Below are 19,833 nucleotides of genomic sequence, written 5' to 3'. Positions count from 1 at the left end.
TAATGTGCTTTTGAATAACAAACCAAACGATTTATGAGTTTGTAACGATTTCTATTTGTTTTCGTTTAAACCAATTTTTTTTCTAACTTCACATTTATATATTTTTTTCTCGTTGTTGTTCATTCATACTCGTATACGAATAAAATCCTTTTCAAGTTTTGACGAGATTGATAGAAAACGTTCTCAGTAGTGGTTTTCTTGTTTTTGAATATTATGAACAAAAAAAACCTAAACGGAAAATCTATAGATTTTATTTGTTTTTTTGCTTCTACTAAAATATGGTTTAAAAACTGCAATATGAGAAAGCTAAGAGTAAGAGTGAAAGCGTATGTGAGAGAGAACTAGAGTAAAAGTCCACAGGAAATTTGAAAAAATGAAGAATGTTTTTGATTACAAACAAATACTATTGAACAAATACTCATGCAATTTACCAAAAAAATGGAAAATGAAAAAAAAAAACAAAGGAAAACTAAAAAGTTTCCATGTTGAATCATGTTTATTCACACATGAGTGCAGTGTACGTTAAACGCATATTTGATGATGCATCATATTTTGCTGTTGATGATGAAAACATGAGATACCCTATTTGCTACATAATGACCAGGCAATCGGCAATGTTGTTGGGGGTAGACAAATATTTATTATCGATTTAGAATTCGACCAGATACTGAGTCCCGGCTAGTCTATAGTCTAGTCTATTGTCTAGTCTATAGTCTAGTCTATAGTCTAGTCTATAGTCTAGTCTATAGTCTAGCCTATAGTCTAGTCTATAGTCTAGTCTATAGTCTAGTCTATAGTCTAGTCTATAGTCTAGTCAATAGTCTAGTCTATAGTCTAGTCTATAGTCTAGTCTATAGTCTAGTCTATAGTCTAGTCTAGTCTATAGTCTAGTCTATAGTCTAGTCTATAGTCTAGTCTATAGTCTAGTCAATAGTCTAGTCTATAGTCTAGTCTATAGTCTAGTCTATAGTCTACTCTATAGTCTAGTCTATAGTCTAGTCTATTGTCTAGTCTATAGTCTAGTCTATTGTCTAGTCTATAGTCTAGTCTATTGTCTAGTCTATAGTCTAGTCTATAGTCTAGTCTATAGTCTAGTCTATAGTCTAGTATAGTCTAGTCTATAGTCTAGTCTATAGTCTAGTCTATAGTCTAGTCTATAGTCTAGTCTATAGTCTAGTCTATAGTCTAGTCTATAGTCTAGTCTATAGTCTAGTCTATAGTCTAGTCTATAGTCTAGTCTATAGTCTAGTCTATAGTCTAGTCTATAGTCTAGTCTATAGTCTAGTCTATAGTCTAGTCTATAGTCTAGTCTAGTCTATAGTCTAGTCTATAGTCTAGTCTATAGTCTAGTCTATAGTCTAGTCTATAGTCTAGTCTATAGTCTAGTCTATAGTCTAGTCTATAGTCTAGTCTATAGTCTAGTCTATAGTCTAGTCTATAGTCTAGTCTATAGTCTAGTCTATAGTCTAGTCTATAGTCTAGTCTATAGTCTAGTCTATAGTCTAGTCTATAGTCTAGTCTATAGTCTAGTCTATAGTCTAGTCTATAGTCTAGTCTATAGTCTAGTCTATAGTCTAGTCTATAGTCTAGTCTATAGTCTAGTCTATAGTCTAGTCTATAGTCTAGTCTATAGTCTAGTCTATAGTCTAGTCTATAGTCTAGTCTATAGTCTAGTCTATAGTCTAGTCTATAGTCTAGTCTATAGTCTAGTCTATAGTCTAGTCTATAGTCTAGTCTAGTCTAGTCTAGTCTATAGTCTAGTCTATAGTCTAGTCTATAGTCTAGTCTATAGTCTAGTCTATAGTCTAGTCTATAGTCTAGTCTACAGTCTAGTCTATAGTCTAGTCTACAGTCTAGTCTATAGTCTAGTCTATAGTCTAGTCTACAGTCTAGTCTATAGTCTAGTCTATAGTCCAGACTATAGTCTACAGCCTAGTTTATAGTCTACAGTCTAGTCTATAATTAGTAATATAGTCTAGTGTTATTCACTTTAATTTCAACAGCATTTATTTGATATATTTTCTTAAAATAAATTTCTCTTCTAATTTCAGATACGACTAACTTATTCTGAAGCATTGCATGGTAAGTGAAATCCAAAATAATTTTTTAATTTTCTTTTTAAATTTCTGACATTCTTAACAACAACTGTAGAGTACTTGACCGAATTTGATTACCCCTCTTAATTTCCACTTTTAGCTCCTCTACGATTTCAATATTCAAAAACATATTTTCTTGTACAAAAATTTCATAAGAATTTTACAAACATTTACTATGTATTTGACCACATACTTGGAAGATAGAATGTCCATTCGAAGGACATCCTATGACCTGACCACAATTCTAAGTTGGAAAGTAAGAAAGCAAGTAAGTGAGTGAAAAAAATAAACTAAAACTAACAACTAAAATAAAGAGAAAGAGAGAGAGACAGGGCGAACATGATTGAAAAAGTCTTTAACATTTTTTTACCTATTCTTCTACAACATATTGGGTTTTTTGTTTTTATGGTCCATTTCAGAAGATTAATGATACAACACAATTTTATAAAGTCTATTTTGTAAAATTAAGAAGATCGAAAAAAACACATACAAACACTATTGTTTTCTTTGCGTAAATAAGTTTCTTGTTCATTTTTTTATTTGGTTACTTTCTTTTTTATTTGATTTTCATTTTTTTTGGAAAATATTTTCTAAAATACTTTGAACAATGTGTTCTTGTTGGTTGGTCCATAGATATTTATGTACTCGTATCTCGTTGTTTATGCTCTAGTGGTGTGGAACGTACATCAACATTTCAAAATAAAATGTTTTTCTAAACTTTTTTAAGTCGTTAAGTTTTGTACGTATAAGTGCAGTTGTGTATAGCTCTAGATGTGTTAGTTATTGTAAAATCTGAACATATTGAGTTTTGTGTAAAACATCATTAATAAATTACAACTAAACGAAATAAAACTTAAATAATTGATTTAAATTTATGTTTTTGATGTCCTTTTGAAATAAGTTTAATGTAATTTGTTGAAATATTTAAGAAATTCTTTGGTAATTTGTTTAATTAGATGGCTAGAGTAGAAACAGGGTGATTGGAAATAGTTGATACAAGATTAGATTCGTAGACAACAGATAATATAACGGAACAGACTATAGATTTCACTATATACCAGACTATATATATAGACTTGACTATAAAGTAGAGTATAGACTAGACTAGACTAGACTAGACTATAGACTAGACTGTAGACTAGACTGTAGACTAGACTATAGACTAGACTATAGACTAGACTATAGACTAGACTATAGACTAGACTATAGACTAGACTATAGACTAGACTATAGACTAGACTATAGACTAGACTATAGACTAGACTATAGACTAGACTATAGACTAGACTATAGACTAGACTATAGACTAGACTATAGACTAGACTATAGACTAGACTATAGACTAGACTATAGACTAGACTATAGACTAGACTATAGACTAGACTATAGACTAGACTATAGACTAGACTATAGACTAGACTATAGACTAGACTATAGACTAGACTATAGACTAGACTATAGACTAGACTATAGACTAGACTATAGACTAGACTATAGACTAGACTATAGACTAGACTATAGACTAGACTATAGACTAGACTATAGACTAGACTATAGACTAGACTATAGACTAGACTATAGACTAGACTATAGACTAGACTATAGACTAGACTAGACTAGACTATAGACTAGACTATAGACTAGACTATAGACTAGACTATAGACTAGACTATAGACTAGACTATAGACTAGACTATAGACTAGACTATAGACTAGACTATAGACTAGACTATAGACTAGACTATAGACTAGACTATAGACTAGACTATAGACTAGACTATAGACTAGACTATAGACTAGACTATAGACTAGACTAGACTAGTCTAGACTAGACTATAGACTAGACTATAGACTAGACTATAGACTAGACTATAGACTAGACTATAGACTAGACTATAGACTAGACTATAGACTAGACTATAGACTAGACTATAGGACTAGACTATAGACTAGACTATAGACTAGACTATAGACTAGACTATAGACTAGACTATAGACTAGACTATAGACTAGACTATAGACTAGACTATAGACTAGGACTATAGACTAGACTATAGACTAGACTATAGACTAGCTATAGACTAGACTAGACTATAGACTAGACTATAGACTAGACTATAGACTAGACTATAGACTAGACTATAGACTAGAATATAGACTAGACTATAGACTAGACTATAGACTAGACTATAGACTAGACTATAGACTAGACTATAGACTAGACTATAGACTAGACTATAGACTAGACTATAGACTAGACTATAGACTAGACTAGACTAGTCTATAGACTAGACTATAGACCAGACTATAGACCAGACTATAGACTATACTATAGACCAGACTATAGACCAGACTATAGACCAGACTATAGACCAGACTATAGACCAGACTATAGACCAGACTATAGACCAGACTATAGACCAGACTATAGACTATGCTATCGACTATATATTAGAATATATATTAACAGGCCATGGATATGCTATGGTCCCTATCCCAGATTCTACTGCTGTATGACCTGTATCCCAGATTCTACTGCTGTATGACCACAACAATTTTTTCTTATACAGGTGGTATGAGTATTTTGCAACAAAAAATTCATAGCAATCATACGCACCAATTTCTTCACGCAATTAACAGGGACGTATGTACGTATGAGTATTGTATAAAAGAAAAAATCTCATGTTAAGTATACGAGAAATAAAAAATTCATTAACTCAAATATGTCTATAACAGCAAAAGCAAATAAATTGCTACAGCTAAAAGAAATAAATTTAGATTTTTCCCATATCCCACACATACCTCTTAACATTGCCCAAAAAGTCCACTGTGTAATTTTTCGATGACGATGTAAACCACGTAGCCGAATGCAACTCCAATTGAGCCTTATAGCAATCATACTTAATGTACTGCGTACAATACAACGAATGCGATATTAATTCCTGCAACATTTCCGGTGAAAATTCACGATAACGTATGTTAAAACTGAAATCTTCCGCTTGTGATGAACGCACATCCACTTGACTGGGTAGATTATGTTCGACTATCGTTTTAGTGGCATTCTCCAAACTCTGAAAATCACACTTGACATGAGCGGGCGGGTACACACCATTGCCATCGATATCGATGAGATAAACATCTGATTTGGTATAGCCAAGCAGAGCTAATTCTTCACATGTTTTGCGATACTTGGTAAAATGACAATTTTTGCCAATATAACCGGTGTGTTTGCAGTCACAGGTAACACGGTCATCTTTCACAAAACATATGCCACCATGTTCACAGGTATTGGGTCGTTTACAGGGATCTATATACTGGCAATTGTCCAATGCCACTTCACCCACCACACGTTCCGTTTTAACGACATGACGTGGTTCGATGAGATGGCCATTGATTTCAATGTCTCTTATACAGCCGACCAGACCAGATGCGGCCGACTTTAAGCTGCTGCCAATAATCAATTTGTCGCCGATGTTGAAAGTTAAACCATACATTTGGCTGCGATGATGTTGATAATCTACGCTGAATTTAATTTCGCCCTCTTTGTAGTCCAATTCCACGGAATGCCAAGAGGTGGCACGATTTATATTGACCACCGTAGAGAGGGTGACATTATTTAGGACGTCGGGCACCAAGTCGAAACTTAATTTATCTGCAGATAAACGTATCTGTATGCGTAAGCGCCAACAAACACAATTACACACATTTATTCATTCACATTCATTCAATTTTAGGATTTATTTGGTCAATGTAATTGTATGTGTGTATGTGTATGCATATGCGTTTGTGTTTATTTTTTTTGTTTTTTGATTATTGTAGTTGTTTTTGTTAATAGTATTTTGGTGTATTTTCAATTTCCGTTTTAGATTTGCATTTCCGTTGTTATTGTAAATGATTGCGTGTGTTTAATGCGTGCGTATATGTGTGTGTGTGTGTTTAACACATCGTATATAATGAACACCATATGTGTTCATATGACCAGAAATATATTGTTTGTCGTTGTTGTTGTCGAGTATTTTTGCGATTTTTTTTTTAGAAATTCATTTATTTGTTTGTTGTTTTGTTGTATCCCCCGCAAGTTTTGCAATGAGTTGTGTTTGAGTTTTTTTCCAATTGAAAATCATCGTTAGTGTTTTGTTTGTTGTTTGTGTGGTAGTTTGTTTGTTTGTTATTTGAAACAGTTGTTGGCAGTTATGAAATAGAGAGAAAGAAAAAAATAATAATAATAAAATATTATATTAGTTTTGTTGTGTTCCACTATAAATATAAATATTATTGTTATTTGTATTTTAATTATTTTTGTTGTAATTTATAGCAAAAAAAGTTATAATATTTAATAATATATTAGAATTATGATTTCATTAGGAAATATGCATTGGTGGAAAATATTTTCTAATGAAATCCAGTTATAGGAAATTGTATGTAATTTATTTTTATCAATATGGAAATTATTTATTATTTTTATCAAATATTTTAATATTATGCAAGTGTTGAGTTTGTGAACAAATCAAAGGATTATAATTACAATTTCGTTTGTTATTTTCGTTAAAAGTACTTATGGTTTTTAAACTTTAATTATCTGACATAAATTGTCAAATAATGTGCATTAAAAATTAATACAGGTAATGTTCTACACAGAGGGAAAAATAAATATACACGCCTGGTATAAAATTGACAACAAACTGTTTATAATTTTTCAATAACATCCGAGGTCAAAGTATATACATACGTACGACAAAACTATGTAATGTTGACAATGTTGCAACAATTCGTTGTCGAAATCTAATTTTTATACACATCCGTTGTCTAAATGTTAACAAATGTGGTAAGCTCACTATTGACAAACAATCTGTTGCCAATAGTGAGCTTACCACGTTTATTAACATTTAGACAATGGATGACAACGTTGCGTTGTCAACATTACATAGTGTTGACGTACGTATATATATACTTTGACAACGGATGTTATTGAAAAATTATAAACATTTTGGTGTCAATTTGGTACCAGGCGTCTATATTTCATTTTCCCTCTGTGTAGTTATCGTTATACTTGATATTCTTTAAATTAACTATTTAATGTCTTTAAATTTGTCGAGAGAATCCATTCCTATATCATTAATAGTGTAAATTTAGCAAATCTTGTTCTGTTTATGAAAATCAACCGGTTCATTAATCATTTTGTCGTTTTGTCTATTTAGCAGAGTCTTAGACCACCGAAGCTCGCCTTTTTCTAAATTTTTACGACATGTGCTAATTCTTAATTTTGTAAAAGTTTATTCTAACTTTAGAGCAGTGACGCCCAAATTTGCAATTCCATATCACGCGTAATAGGAAAAGAATATTCGAATACTCAGATTCCACAACATTAGCATTAAAGGGGTTTCTTCTCCTGAGCCGCAGTTAACACTCGCAAACTTGGAGTTTCTGTCTGATTAGACGGATTAACATTAGCTACTGGCGCGCGTTTTCGCTTTTCTTTTTTGAAAAATTTTGTTAAAATTGGTTTACCGTAAGAGAGTTTAATAAATGTTAATGCTCTACTTGAGCTACATGTGAACTTTAATATGTGGTACAGATGTTGCATAAACTGAACGTTTATGGTACATAAAAATCTTATATTTTCGGATCATGTTAAATAAGGGAACCAAGAAAATAGTCATACTGAAGAAAAGCATCATTTGCTTGAAATTTGTCGAGAGGATCCATATTCATCATTTTTGGCTCTAGATATATTTTAGTGACACAACATCTAAGTCTTGTTGTCTCATTTGTAAAGTCTATGACCACCGTAATCGGGGACTATGATAACATAGTCCTTAGAAAAGTGTCACACAGAGAAAATGCATCATTATGATGCTTACGGTTCTGAAGTTGGAGAGTCTACCTAAACGAGATCACCATTACCTCCATTTACATCTAGTTTCTGTACTCGTTCACGTTACACTTGGAGATTTTAGAACATTTTCCTCCAGTGGCTAAAAAGTCAAATATTAACAAAATTTTAAAGGATGGACACTAATGTAACCAATTACATTCCCTTAGTAAGTGGCACAGAAGATATAGAGACTCTTATCAGTTGGGATCATGGTAAATATAAAAAGGGAAGGAAAAATAGCTATCTTTAGATATGATAGAACATTTTCATTGGGGAGTCCGATGCAAATACTAACAAAATTAGAACTAAACGTACTAAATGCTCTTCAAATGCTCTTGGCATGGGGATCGAAAGAGATAGAGGCTCTTAACAGTTCAGATCATGATAAATATAACGAGGAAATACACCCTTTTAATGTTTTGGACTCTATCGTAGATGAGACTACCAAACTCGTAGTATTTGTCGTGATTTACAGCTGTGAGCTAGTAATGTAAGTGCGGCTCCCTTAAAGAAGGTCTAGAGAGAAATCAGTTCGGATCGTGGTCATAACAAGGAAACCAAGGAAAGGCCATATAAATGAAAGACGTTAGTAAAATGGTCAAAAATCTAGTATTGAGATTAATCCGGATTCGATTGTCGTCGTTAACTCCTGCCTTAACGGCCTAATTTCACAGTGGACTTTTTCATCCCCAGGGTGACTACTCACCACCGCTTCTTCTGCCAGTCCATGTACAATTACTTGCTCAAGTTTTGGTGGTATGTAATCTCTTGCCATAGAAGACCCGTTGCAGAATGAGATAAACCCAATACAATCACTGATTTAGTGTCAACAGAAGATCGTGTCCAACATCAGGTGAAAACACCCTATTGATTCAGTACGGAACAAAGTAGAACCATCCAGCCCATTTTACTGTGGCGATTAGTTTATGAGACATATATTCAGTAGACTCCCTTGATAAATAGAAATAGACTTAAATCAATTCAGATAGTGGCTGCAATATGGACAGCGATAAATAGTCACATAGAGAACAACATCATGATGATGCTTAGGCTCTTTTCTCTATACTCAAGAGCTTCCATAAAACCTTAATTGTAAGTTTATGATACTTGACAATCACATAAGGGCTATTCGGGAAAAGCTTGAATAAAGCAAAACCTAACCAGCCCATTCCTGATCCACATCATTAATACAGTAAGAACTAAATACATACATATGTATTTGATTTCTTAAAGAAAGTATGTAAGAACATACATACAAACGTTAAAATTTAACTATTCATTTCTGTAATTAAATTAGAAATCACTGTTCTGGAACATGTTTAAAATAATACAAATATTGAAATTACAAGACAAAAAAAAAAAAAACTAATTAAAATATCTCTATTCAATTGTTAAGCAAATTTAATTCTTTGTATATTTCAAAAAGTACAAATAAATATATAAATTTCTCATATTTTATGTGCATTTAATAATAATTAAGAATATACATAAATATTTTTGAACAAAACATTTATTCATTTTGCTACTGATATCGTTGTTGTTGTTGTTATTGTTATTGTAACATGTCTTTAACAATTTCAAATATTAGACATATTGTATATACGCTCATTGAAATAGAAGAAATACATATACATACACACAAATACAAACTACAACAATTATTTATAAATGTAACAATTTAATTTTTGATTGGATTTATTGCTACTTGTCTGTCTGTTCATCTGTAGGTTCGTATGTGTGTGTGTTTGTTTTTAAAGAGTGAATAAATGAATGACTGGATATTATGTATCATGTCAGTTTTACATCCATTTATTTAATTGCTTTATGTATTTTAAAAAAATGCACTCTATAGAAGGATTATAGAATTTGTAGAACTTTTCAAATGTTTTCGAAATTTTATAATAAAATATGTTTCAATAGTATAATAGTTCAAAGTCGATGTCCTAAGAAACTTGGCAGCAAAGTGAAGACCCCCTTCCTTGATTAATTCCTTTTAGGGCTTAGATATTAAATACTTATTAATGAATTTCATCTCCTTTATATAAAGAATTCTTACCTCTTGAGAGCAGCATTCTTGTCCTAAAATATTTTTGTAAACCCTTTAGCACCTAACGATTTCTAAGTCATCAATGCCCATGTAAAAATTTCATATTATACCGCCTGCTCTTTTGTATTTTATAATAAAATAGTTTATATTTTAATTTTTTTTCCCAAAATTTATTGCCATTTTTCTGCAACATGTTAATTTAGCCATAAATTTATAACATTTGTTCATGTTTCATACTAAGTACTCAGTACATATTGAGTTGTAAGTATTAAAATTTACACACTAACATGAATAGACACACACACACACACATGCATGCTCTCATTGCCCAAAAAATAGGAGATAAATTTATAAAATATGTTTAACCATTTAAGATGAAATTGGTCTATAATAAGTTAAAATAAAATGGCTTTTTTTAGAATTTATTACTTTAATAGTAATGCGTTTGATGTTTAAATTAAAAATGTGTGTGTGTGTGTAGTTGAATGGTGCAAGGACCCAGCAGTTTGACAAAGAGTCAATGCATTCGAAAATGATAATCACCACTATCGTCTAAACACCTGGTTGGCTTCATTAGTCTTTCGATAGGAGTGTAATCTTAGTAATTGGAGTCTCCACTTTAGCATCGTTTTTGGAAGCTATAGCAGAGATAGTCGTCACTTTACCGTCCCCAAGTAATCTACAAAGTGGACACCTTAAAAGCGAAAATGTCCATTGACATGTATAGATACCTTTCGGCAATCTTTCTGATAGATTCTTTTCAATTCATGGTGTGACGATTGACTTCCCCTTAGGTCAGTTCGGGACTGTCCCCCGAACTGCTGGGGAAGAGTCAGTGGTTTGGAGCGCATTGTAGGGTTATTATATAAAAGGGTTTATTTAAAGTAAAAAGAAAATGTTCGCTTTTGAACAACGAACGAATGATGGTTATATGCGATCAAACCGTTAAACCATTGTTATTAATATTTGGTGCGTTTTTTAAACCAATTGGACGCCGAATAGTTTTAGGATGACTACACTACATGTTACACAACGACCTATACTTTAGACATTCTGCTCAGAGGATTTAAAATTGTGCAGATACACTAAATCCTTCTTATCTTTTTTATCGTTTGAACACTTGAAACCTGCCCATAGTTAGGACACCGTACACAGAGGGAAAGGCAAATATACACGCCTGGTACCAAATTGACACCAAAGAGTTTGTACTTTTTCAATAACATCCGTTGTCAAAGTATATACACGACAACACTACAATTCATTGTAGAAATCTAAATTTTATACACATCCGTTGTCTAAATGTTAACAAACGTTTTAACGGATTGTTTGTCAACGGATGGTATTGAAAAATTATAAACAGTTTGGTGTCAGTTTGGTACCAGTCGTGTATATTTCTTTTTTCCCCTGTGTATAGTAAATGTTTTTTCAGCATGGACGTGTCTACTTGTTTAGTCACGATGACATTAATTTTAGTGGTCTCCGAGCGACACGTTGGAACTCAAAATTTTCGATATTAATCGCCCTCAAAATATAATTTAATATGTTATGGGAAATATAAGAAAACTGATGAACTAATTAGTCACAAAAAGAAAGTCTTTCTAAGCTTAAACTCTTCTGGAATCAGACTCAAACACTTCCAAATGTTACGATCCAGACCACCTTAATGTGGATAAAGACGTTGAAATCCCATGATAAATTCTTATTAGCCAGTGATTCAGTAGTTTTACAAGATCAATAAAATGTAGTAATAAGCATCATTATGATATTAATGAGTCTGTCTGAGAAACAATAGTTTCTGTCGCTCTTCTGGAGCTAATACGATCGATATTCGAACTGATGTCATTATCCAGCCGCCAACTGACTTTGGAAAGAAAGGTTTTGAAACGGATATTCGGTAGGTTACTTTATAAAGGCAGAAAGAAATCAGTTTGAAGTGCAAAATAAATAGTGCAGTTGCTATCTAATCTCTACATCATAGAAGTTGCATTGAAAAGACAAATCAAGAGACTGGCTACTGACTACATAGTCCGTAATGGCCCCCGACTGTTAAAGAACTTATCAGACTGTTAAACATCTTTTTAGAGTCTACCACTAACTTTAAGATGCTGACAAGAGCATCGCAGTCAGTACATTCCATGATTGAAGCTTTTCAGGCAAGTATTTGAGGTGCTACCCATTGATTCGGCAACAGCGGCTAGATACATTTTTATTGGTTTGGAATATGCCTTTAATGTGACCTTTGATCTTTCGGGATTTCAACTGCAACCACCACGTGATCCCTGAAGAAGTCTTAACAGTAACTAGAATAGATCAATGTCCTGTGTGCAATTGAAGAACTCTAGTCAGCCCTCAGTCGTATGTCCTCTGAAACCTGAAGCCCTAATAATACCTCTTTACCACTGAAGGCAAAGTGTAGGTAGTTCTGACTTTATCGATAGCGATGTACATTTAAAAGTTCCAGCTCCAAATGTATTTATCTTTTCAAAGATCAGTTCAGTCAATATCACTGATTTAAATTTTCGAAAAAGTATGTCTCCCTATGAATAAACCTTGGGCTATTGATTCAAAGATCAGTTTAGTGAATATCACAGATTTGAATTTTCGAAAAAGTATGATTCTCTAAAAATAAACATTGGGCTATTGATTCAATCCTCCTTCCTTTTGAAATTGCTCGGTATCACGATGAAAATCAGCAACTATCGCCTAATATGTTTTCAGCAAACTTGCCACAGCTCTGTAATCCAAGACGATTGTAAGATCTAATTGAAAAGGGGATCAATATATTATCTCTATTGTACATTAAATGTCATCATAAGGAGGATGATGTTTTGTTTATATTCAATGTTGCTGAAGTGTCCAAGAGAGATTTTTTATTCTCTTCATTCTACTTTGGTCGAAATTTTTACAAGGTTTACAAAGTCATATAATTGATCAGTAGATAAATATTTCAGGATACAAAATAATGTTTTTCGAAATTAACTTTTAAAAACAAAGAAAATAATGTTATTTTCTACTAACTTTTTGGTGTTAAATAATTGAGTTTTATTACCCAACAACAACCCCACTCCACAATTGATCTAATTTAAATGATTTACTAAATAACAAAAAGGAAATTTACAAATAATATAATAATAAATCTTTATGTGAATTAAATGTTTTTCTTTTGTCAATAAGATTTGAAAATGTTTGTGTGTGTATGTGTTAGTCTATACATCTATCTTCTATATATATAAAAATGAATGTGTGTTTGTTTGTATGTTTGAACGTTATAGACTACAAAACTGCTGAACCGATTTTCTTGAATTTCACAGCGTATTCCTGTATGTCTGGAATAGGTAATAGGCTACTTTTTATTTTGAAATTCCATATGGGCGGGGTGCCACGCCCATATTAAGAAAATTTGAAATGCGTATATTTGAGATAATATAACAGTTAGAGTCCTCAAATTTTGTCGGAGCCACTTTAGTGTCAATATGATTATTTAGGACAAAAAGTAGGCAGACTAGCATTAGGGGGCGTGGCACTTCCCATATATATCAAATACAAAAATTCGTTTATCTTAGAAACTATTACAGTTAGAATCTTAAAATTTTGTACGAATAACTTTAACATCCATTTAAACATTTTGGGTAATAAATTGGTGGACTACCCATGAGGGGAGCGGCACCTCCCATATTAATTAAATACAAAAATTCGTTTATCTGGGAAACTAATGGAACTAAATTCTTCAAATTTTGCACGAAGAACTTAAATATTCATCTGAACATTTTGGAGGAAAAAAAGCGGACTTTCATCTAGGGGGGCTTGAAGCCCCTATATGAATTAAATAGAAAAATTCATATATCTGAGAAACTATTAGAGCTAGAATCTTAAAATTTTACTTGATGACTTTTGACATTCATCTGAACATTTAGAGTATAACGGGCGGACTTTCAAAGGGGAACTTTGCACATCCCATATGAATTAAATATAAAATTTCGTTTATCTGGGATACTAATAGAACTTGATTCTTAAAATTTTGCACAAATTATTTAATATTCATCTGGGGAGCTTGAAGCTCCCACTGAGAAACTATTAGAGCTAGAATCTAAAAATTTTACATGAAGAACTTTGACATTCATGGGAACATTTAGAGAATAACGGGCGGACTTCCAATGGGTGGCTTGGCACCACATATATGAATTAATTACAAAATTTCGTGTATCTTGGAAACTCTTATATTCTTCAAATTTTTCATAGATAGATAGAAATTGGCGATAGATACAAACAGGCGAACTTGCAATAATTTGCTTGACATCTCTCATATGTAACATATTGTAAATATGGAAAACTATTGTAGTTAGAATCTTCAAAATCGTTAAGTGGGTTTTTTATTTATACATATTGCTTTTAGGGTAGCAAAGTACACTGGGTATAGCTAGTATGTATATAAATGTAAAAGTGTATAAGTTTTTGACATTTGATATGATTTCCTTGTCAACGCCACAAATAAGAAAGAAAGAAAAAACTACTGCATAATTTTCTATGATTGATTGTAGGAATGTACGAGTAAAAATAAAATATCCGGTATGTCGGTACAAGTACAAATACTATTTTCATCTAATGTCATAAATCTATAATGTAATAAAATAAAATATACTTCTGAACAGGAGAAGAAATGAAAAAAACATTAAATAACAAACACTTTCTTATCATAGCTATTCTATCTAAGAAATATTTGTGCAGACACGAAATCATTTCCACATACACACAATTCTATTATAATCATTTATTTAAAGGAAATTTTTTATTTTTTTCCTAAGAACTTTTCTTAGAAATGCAGTTCAATTCTTATAGTCTTCCTACAATGTATGTGGATATGTATGTATGCGATGTGTAAGAAATAACTTACATATGAAGGCTAACATCCTTACAGGAGAGTATGTGTTGAAAATCTTAAGAAATACTTACCTCCCAAAAACCATTTCCGGCTTGTGTTGTCACATCACTATATGCCAATATGGCTGATATGCGACTACTGCGGAAATCGAACTTAATATTAAATTCCTCGGCGTGATTTATGGGCCACCAAATGTGTGATGTTGCAAAAGGATACGTTATTGGTATGACATTCACTTCGTTTTCATGAAATTCTGCCTCCAGTACACCTACAAGTGTATGAAATGAAAAAAAGCAAAAAAAAAAAAAATTGAGAAAAGAAATGAAAAGTAAAATTTATATGCAATCATGTTATACAAATTAAAATTTATGTCATTTCAATAAATGTAAATATTTAAATGTTATTTATCAAATTACAAAAATCATGTATTATTGTGATTATTATTTTGTCTTTAATTAATACGTATTATTAATGTTGTATATTTATTTCAAATTGTTTTAATGATGTTATATTAATTTATTATTTTGTATGCTTAATTGCACATGCATAAAGTTATGTAAATTTCTATGTAATAAATTATTGTTATTTTTTTTTTTGTTTAAATTGAAAAATAGCCTTTAGCATTTAAATTTGAATTGATTTGTTAAAACAATTAGAATAAAGTTATCTTGGTTAAATACTTTTTCCTATTATACAAAAATTAAATAAAAAACTTTTTCGTAAGAAATATAAAGTTCACTAATTAGCTTGAATACAAGGTTGTGCTTTCTGACAGATTCCCGGAATGCTTTGCATAAACATACTAAGGTCACGGTGGTCTTTTTCATCCACATAGTGAGTTAGAGATGACTCACCACCGTCCCTCTCTTTGGCAAAGAACACTCGGTCAATGTGCTTTACGTAAACATCCTAAGGTCACAGTGGTCTTTTTCATCCACAAAGTGAGCTGAAAATGACTCACCACCGCCCCTTTCTTTAGCAAAGCACAATGTACAATCACTTTGCTCAAGGTGTCAGTCGCGTTGTAGAATGTCCGGTAATCTACAGAGCATATACCTCTGCTGTTTCGGCAACAATACCTACGACAATAGACACGAATCATACGCGGACTCAATATCACTATTCAATCCTTTCATCTGACAGTTTCATAAGTGTATGGATGTACTGAATTAGAACTGAACTAGCACGGAACTAGAACTGAACTAGAACTGAACTAGAACTGAACTAGAACTGAACTAGAACTGAACTAGAACTGAACTAGAACTAGAACTGAACTAGAACTGAACTAGAACTGAACTAGAACTGAACTAGAACTGAACTAGAACTGAACTAAAACTGAACTAGAACTGAACTAGAACTGAACTAGAACTGAACTAGAACTGAACTAGAACTGAACTAGAACTGAACTAGAACTGAACTAGAACTGAACTAGAACTGAACTAGAACTGAACTAGAACTGAACTAGAACTGAACTAGAACTGAACTAGAACTGAACTAGAACTGAACTAGAACTGAACTAGAACTGAACTAGAACTGAACTAGAACTGAACTAGAACTGAACTCGAACTGAACTAGAACTGAACTAGAACTGAACTAGAACTGAACTAGAACTGAACTAGAACTGAACTAGAACTGAACTAGAACTGAACTAGAACTGAACTAGAACTGAACTAGAACTGAACTAGAACTGAACTAGAACTGAACTAGAACTGAACTAGAACTGAACTAGAACTGAACTAGAACTGAACTAGAACTGAACTAGAACTGAAACTAGAACTGAACTAGAACTGAACTAGAACTGAACTAGAACTGAACTAGAACTGAACTAGAACTGAACTAGAACTGAACTAGAACTGAACTAGAACTGAACTAGAACTGAACTAGAACTGAACTAGAACTGAACTAGAACTGAACTAGAACTGAACTAGAACTGAACTAGAACTGAACTAGAACTGAACTAGAACTGAACAGAACTGAACTAGAACTGAACTAGAACTGAACTAGAACTGAACTAGAACTGAACTAGAACTGAACTAGAACTGAACTAGAACTGAACTAGAACTGAACTAGAACTGAACTAGAACTAGAACTGAACTAGAACTGAACTAGAACTGAACTAGAACTGAACTAGAACTGAACTAGAACTGAACTAGAACTGAACTAGAACTGAACTAGAACTGAACTAGAACTGAACTAGAACTGAACTAGAACTGAACTAGAACTGAACTAGAACTGAACTAGAACTGAACTAGAACTGAACTAGAACTGAACTAGAACTGAACTAGAACTGAACTAGAACTGAACTAGAACTGAACTAGAACTGAACTAGAATGAACTAGAACTGAACTAGAACTGAACTAGAACTGAACTAGAACTGAACTAGAACTGAACTAGAACTGAACTAGAACTAAACTAGAACTGAACTAGAACTGAACTAGAACTGAACTAGAACTGAACTAGAACTGAACTAGAACTGAACTAGAACTGAACTAGAACTGAACTAGAACTGAACTAGAACTGAACTAGAACTGAACTAGAACTGAACTAGAACTGAACTAGAACTGAACTAGAACTGAACTAGAACTGAACTAGAACTGAACTAGAACTGAACTAGAACTGAACTAGAACTGAACTAGAACTGAACTAGAACTGAACTAGAACTGAACTAGAACTGAACTAGAACTGAACTAGAACTGAACTAGAACTGAACTAGAACTAGAACTGAACTAGAACTAGAATATTGGACTTTTACCACAATCACTACGTTTGCTAAGGGATCTTACTCATAGTACGTACAGGATGAATTTTATGGACCGCGAGTCAAATAACGTTGAGAGCCTACCGAGATTACAATGTGACTCTTTTTGAGAGTGCACAATATCTGAAAGGGATCCTGCATTCTAAATAAGCTGTCAATGAATTTTCTTATAAAGAAGTGTTTCATTGCTCTTTAAGTAATCGTTTGAATACCAACTGCCTTACGAAAGACAGGTCAAGTCTCTTAAACCTGAATAATGTATTTAACGGCAGATAATCAGGCAAATAAGGTCTTAAAGTTAAAGAGAAAATCTCTTCTTGTTTGCCTTCTCCAATTCTCCTATTCATGTTTGCAATCATATTATTATTACCAAGGGATCAATGGTTCCGTCATAGTAATATCGTATTAGTTCATAGAAAGGCAACAAGCAAATCCGTCAGAATTACAAAATTATCAAATTCCAAATTATTCAAGAATATTCCAAGAATTTGTTTCTCGTTCATTCAAATTTATAAAGCTCAAAAGTAAAGCATATTTAAAGGCACTTTATATTAAGTAATTAAATTCAAACATTTAAATTTCAACTTTTAACATTAATTAAACCGACATACATTTAAAATTTTCTACTATCAAAGTCCAATGAACATATACACATTCAAATAAATAAGCACATATGCATACCGAAAAAAACTCTTCGAAAAACATCATTCCTGGACATGGCACATAATTAAAATGCAACAAACGAGAATAACCAAAAAACGTTCAAGTAAAACAAAAAAAAACACACATTGAATGGTAAAACTAAAAACTTTATGGGTATATGGTACATGTTTTGCTTTAAAATACTTTATATTGAACATGAACACTTTCATGCATACATACATACACACACATATATTGAGGAGATACTTACCATGATAGTGAACTTTTGGATTGCCACGATGTAATTCATACAAAATGGAAATATCATTGTAGTAGACATTTTTGAGTGAACCCACAAAATTATTATGCGATGCTAGACCCTTCTTTTTATGCAAATCTGGACCACCGCCAAAATAGATTTCCGGATCAAACAGCAAATATCCACTTGATGTTGATGGTATTTCAAGTATTTTCATTTGTGTATCCAATATGATGCGAACAGTGCGCTGTTCATGATAAATGGTTAAATTGTGCCAATAACTGCGTGTCAGTTCATCGGTGAGAATGGTGGACATGACATTGTCACCGAAATCCATTTCAACATAAATCGATTGATTTTTAATGGAGGCAGCAATATACTGATGCTTCAACGATTCACCGCTGGCATAGAATAGGGCCGAATCATCAAATTGCGTACGAAACATGAGACTGATGCGTGTCGTCGATGAGTGGACACGATCCTTCCAATCATAGATGCGATATGAAACGTAACTGGCACCACGTAGTGTCATAATTGTAGCAGCTAAAAATATATGTATATACGAAAACATGTGGAAAATTTAATTATTTTTAAAGTGTTTCATGCATAGTTTTAAATTAATTGCAGTTTTGTAGTAAATTATGTAAAAATTTATAAATTCTATAATGTTTATAACTATGGTTGGCAATTTTGTTAGAGTTTACGATTTCATTATATATAGTGGCGTTATTCATCTACACATAAACAAATTCACTTTCTCACCACTTTTATTGGTCAGCAAAGCAGCACACATCAGATATTTGCATGTTTTCCCTTAAACTGTATACAAATTTTAAGCCAAATTTTCTAGCTAAGGATGTGTTGTAACTACTACTAGAGTTGCTTTATAATTTGTTTTTTTTTTTTGTTTTAATATTTTAAACCAAACATTCTTGCTTGTGGCCAGAAGTTTATGTGGGGGATAATGGGACCAACTGTTGGGTAAATAAATTGCCAATGAAACAATAACTTTAGCTTTAAGAATTATAACTCAAATAGAACTAAATACAACTCAAGTAAAACTGACCTAGAGGTGACCTAGAACTGAACTAGAACTGAACTAGAACTGAACTAAAACTGAACTAGAACTGAACTAGAACTGAACTAGAACTGAACTAGAACTGAACTAGAACTGAACTAGAACTGAACTAGAACTGAACTAGAACTGAACTAGAACTGAACTAGAACTGAACTAGAACTGAACTAGAACTGAACTAGAACTGAACTAGAACTGAACT

The 19,833-nt window shown here is 32.4% G+C and overlaps 1 protein-coding gene across 3 annotated transcripts in view; it reads right to left on the bottom strand.

The window, feature by feature from the left end:
• The window catches only part of LOC119603214, a 111,306-nt gene that overhangs the window by 35,040 nt on the left and 56,433 nt on the right, over positions 1-19,833 (bottom strand). For all 3 annotated transcript variants that reach the window (XM_037955180.1, XM_037955182.1, XM_037955181.1), the window contains exons 7-9: positions 18,569-19,099; positions 14,969-15,165; positions 4,899-5,764 (exon numbers count right to left, since the gene is read on the bottom strand). In XM_037955180.1, coding sequence (XP_037811108.1) covers positions 4,899-5,764; positions 14,969-15,165; positions 18,569-19,099 — 1,594 coding nt within the window. The remainder of the gene's footprint in view (positions 1-4,898; positions 5,765-14,968; positions 15,166-18,568; positions 19,100-19,833) is intronic.

Source organism: Lucilia sericata, unplaced genomic scaffold (genome assembly GCF_015586225.1).
Source record: "Lucilia sericata isolate MDLA Ls3-8-SP2 unplaced genomic scaffold, ASM1558622v1 Contig000283F_arrow, whole genome shotgun sequence".
NCBI lineage: Eukaryota > Metazoa > Arthropoda > Insecta > Diptera > Calliphoridae > Lucilia > Lucilia sericata.
The sequence above is the reverse complement of the archived record's forward strand: the minus strand, read 5'-3'. Positions and strand labels throughout refer to the sequence as shown.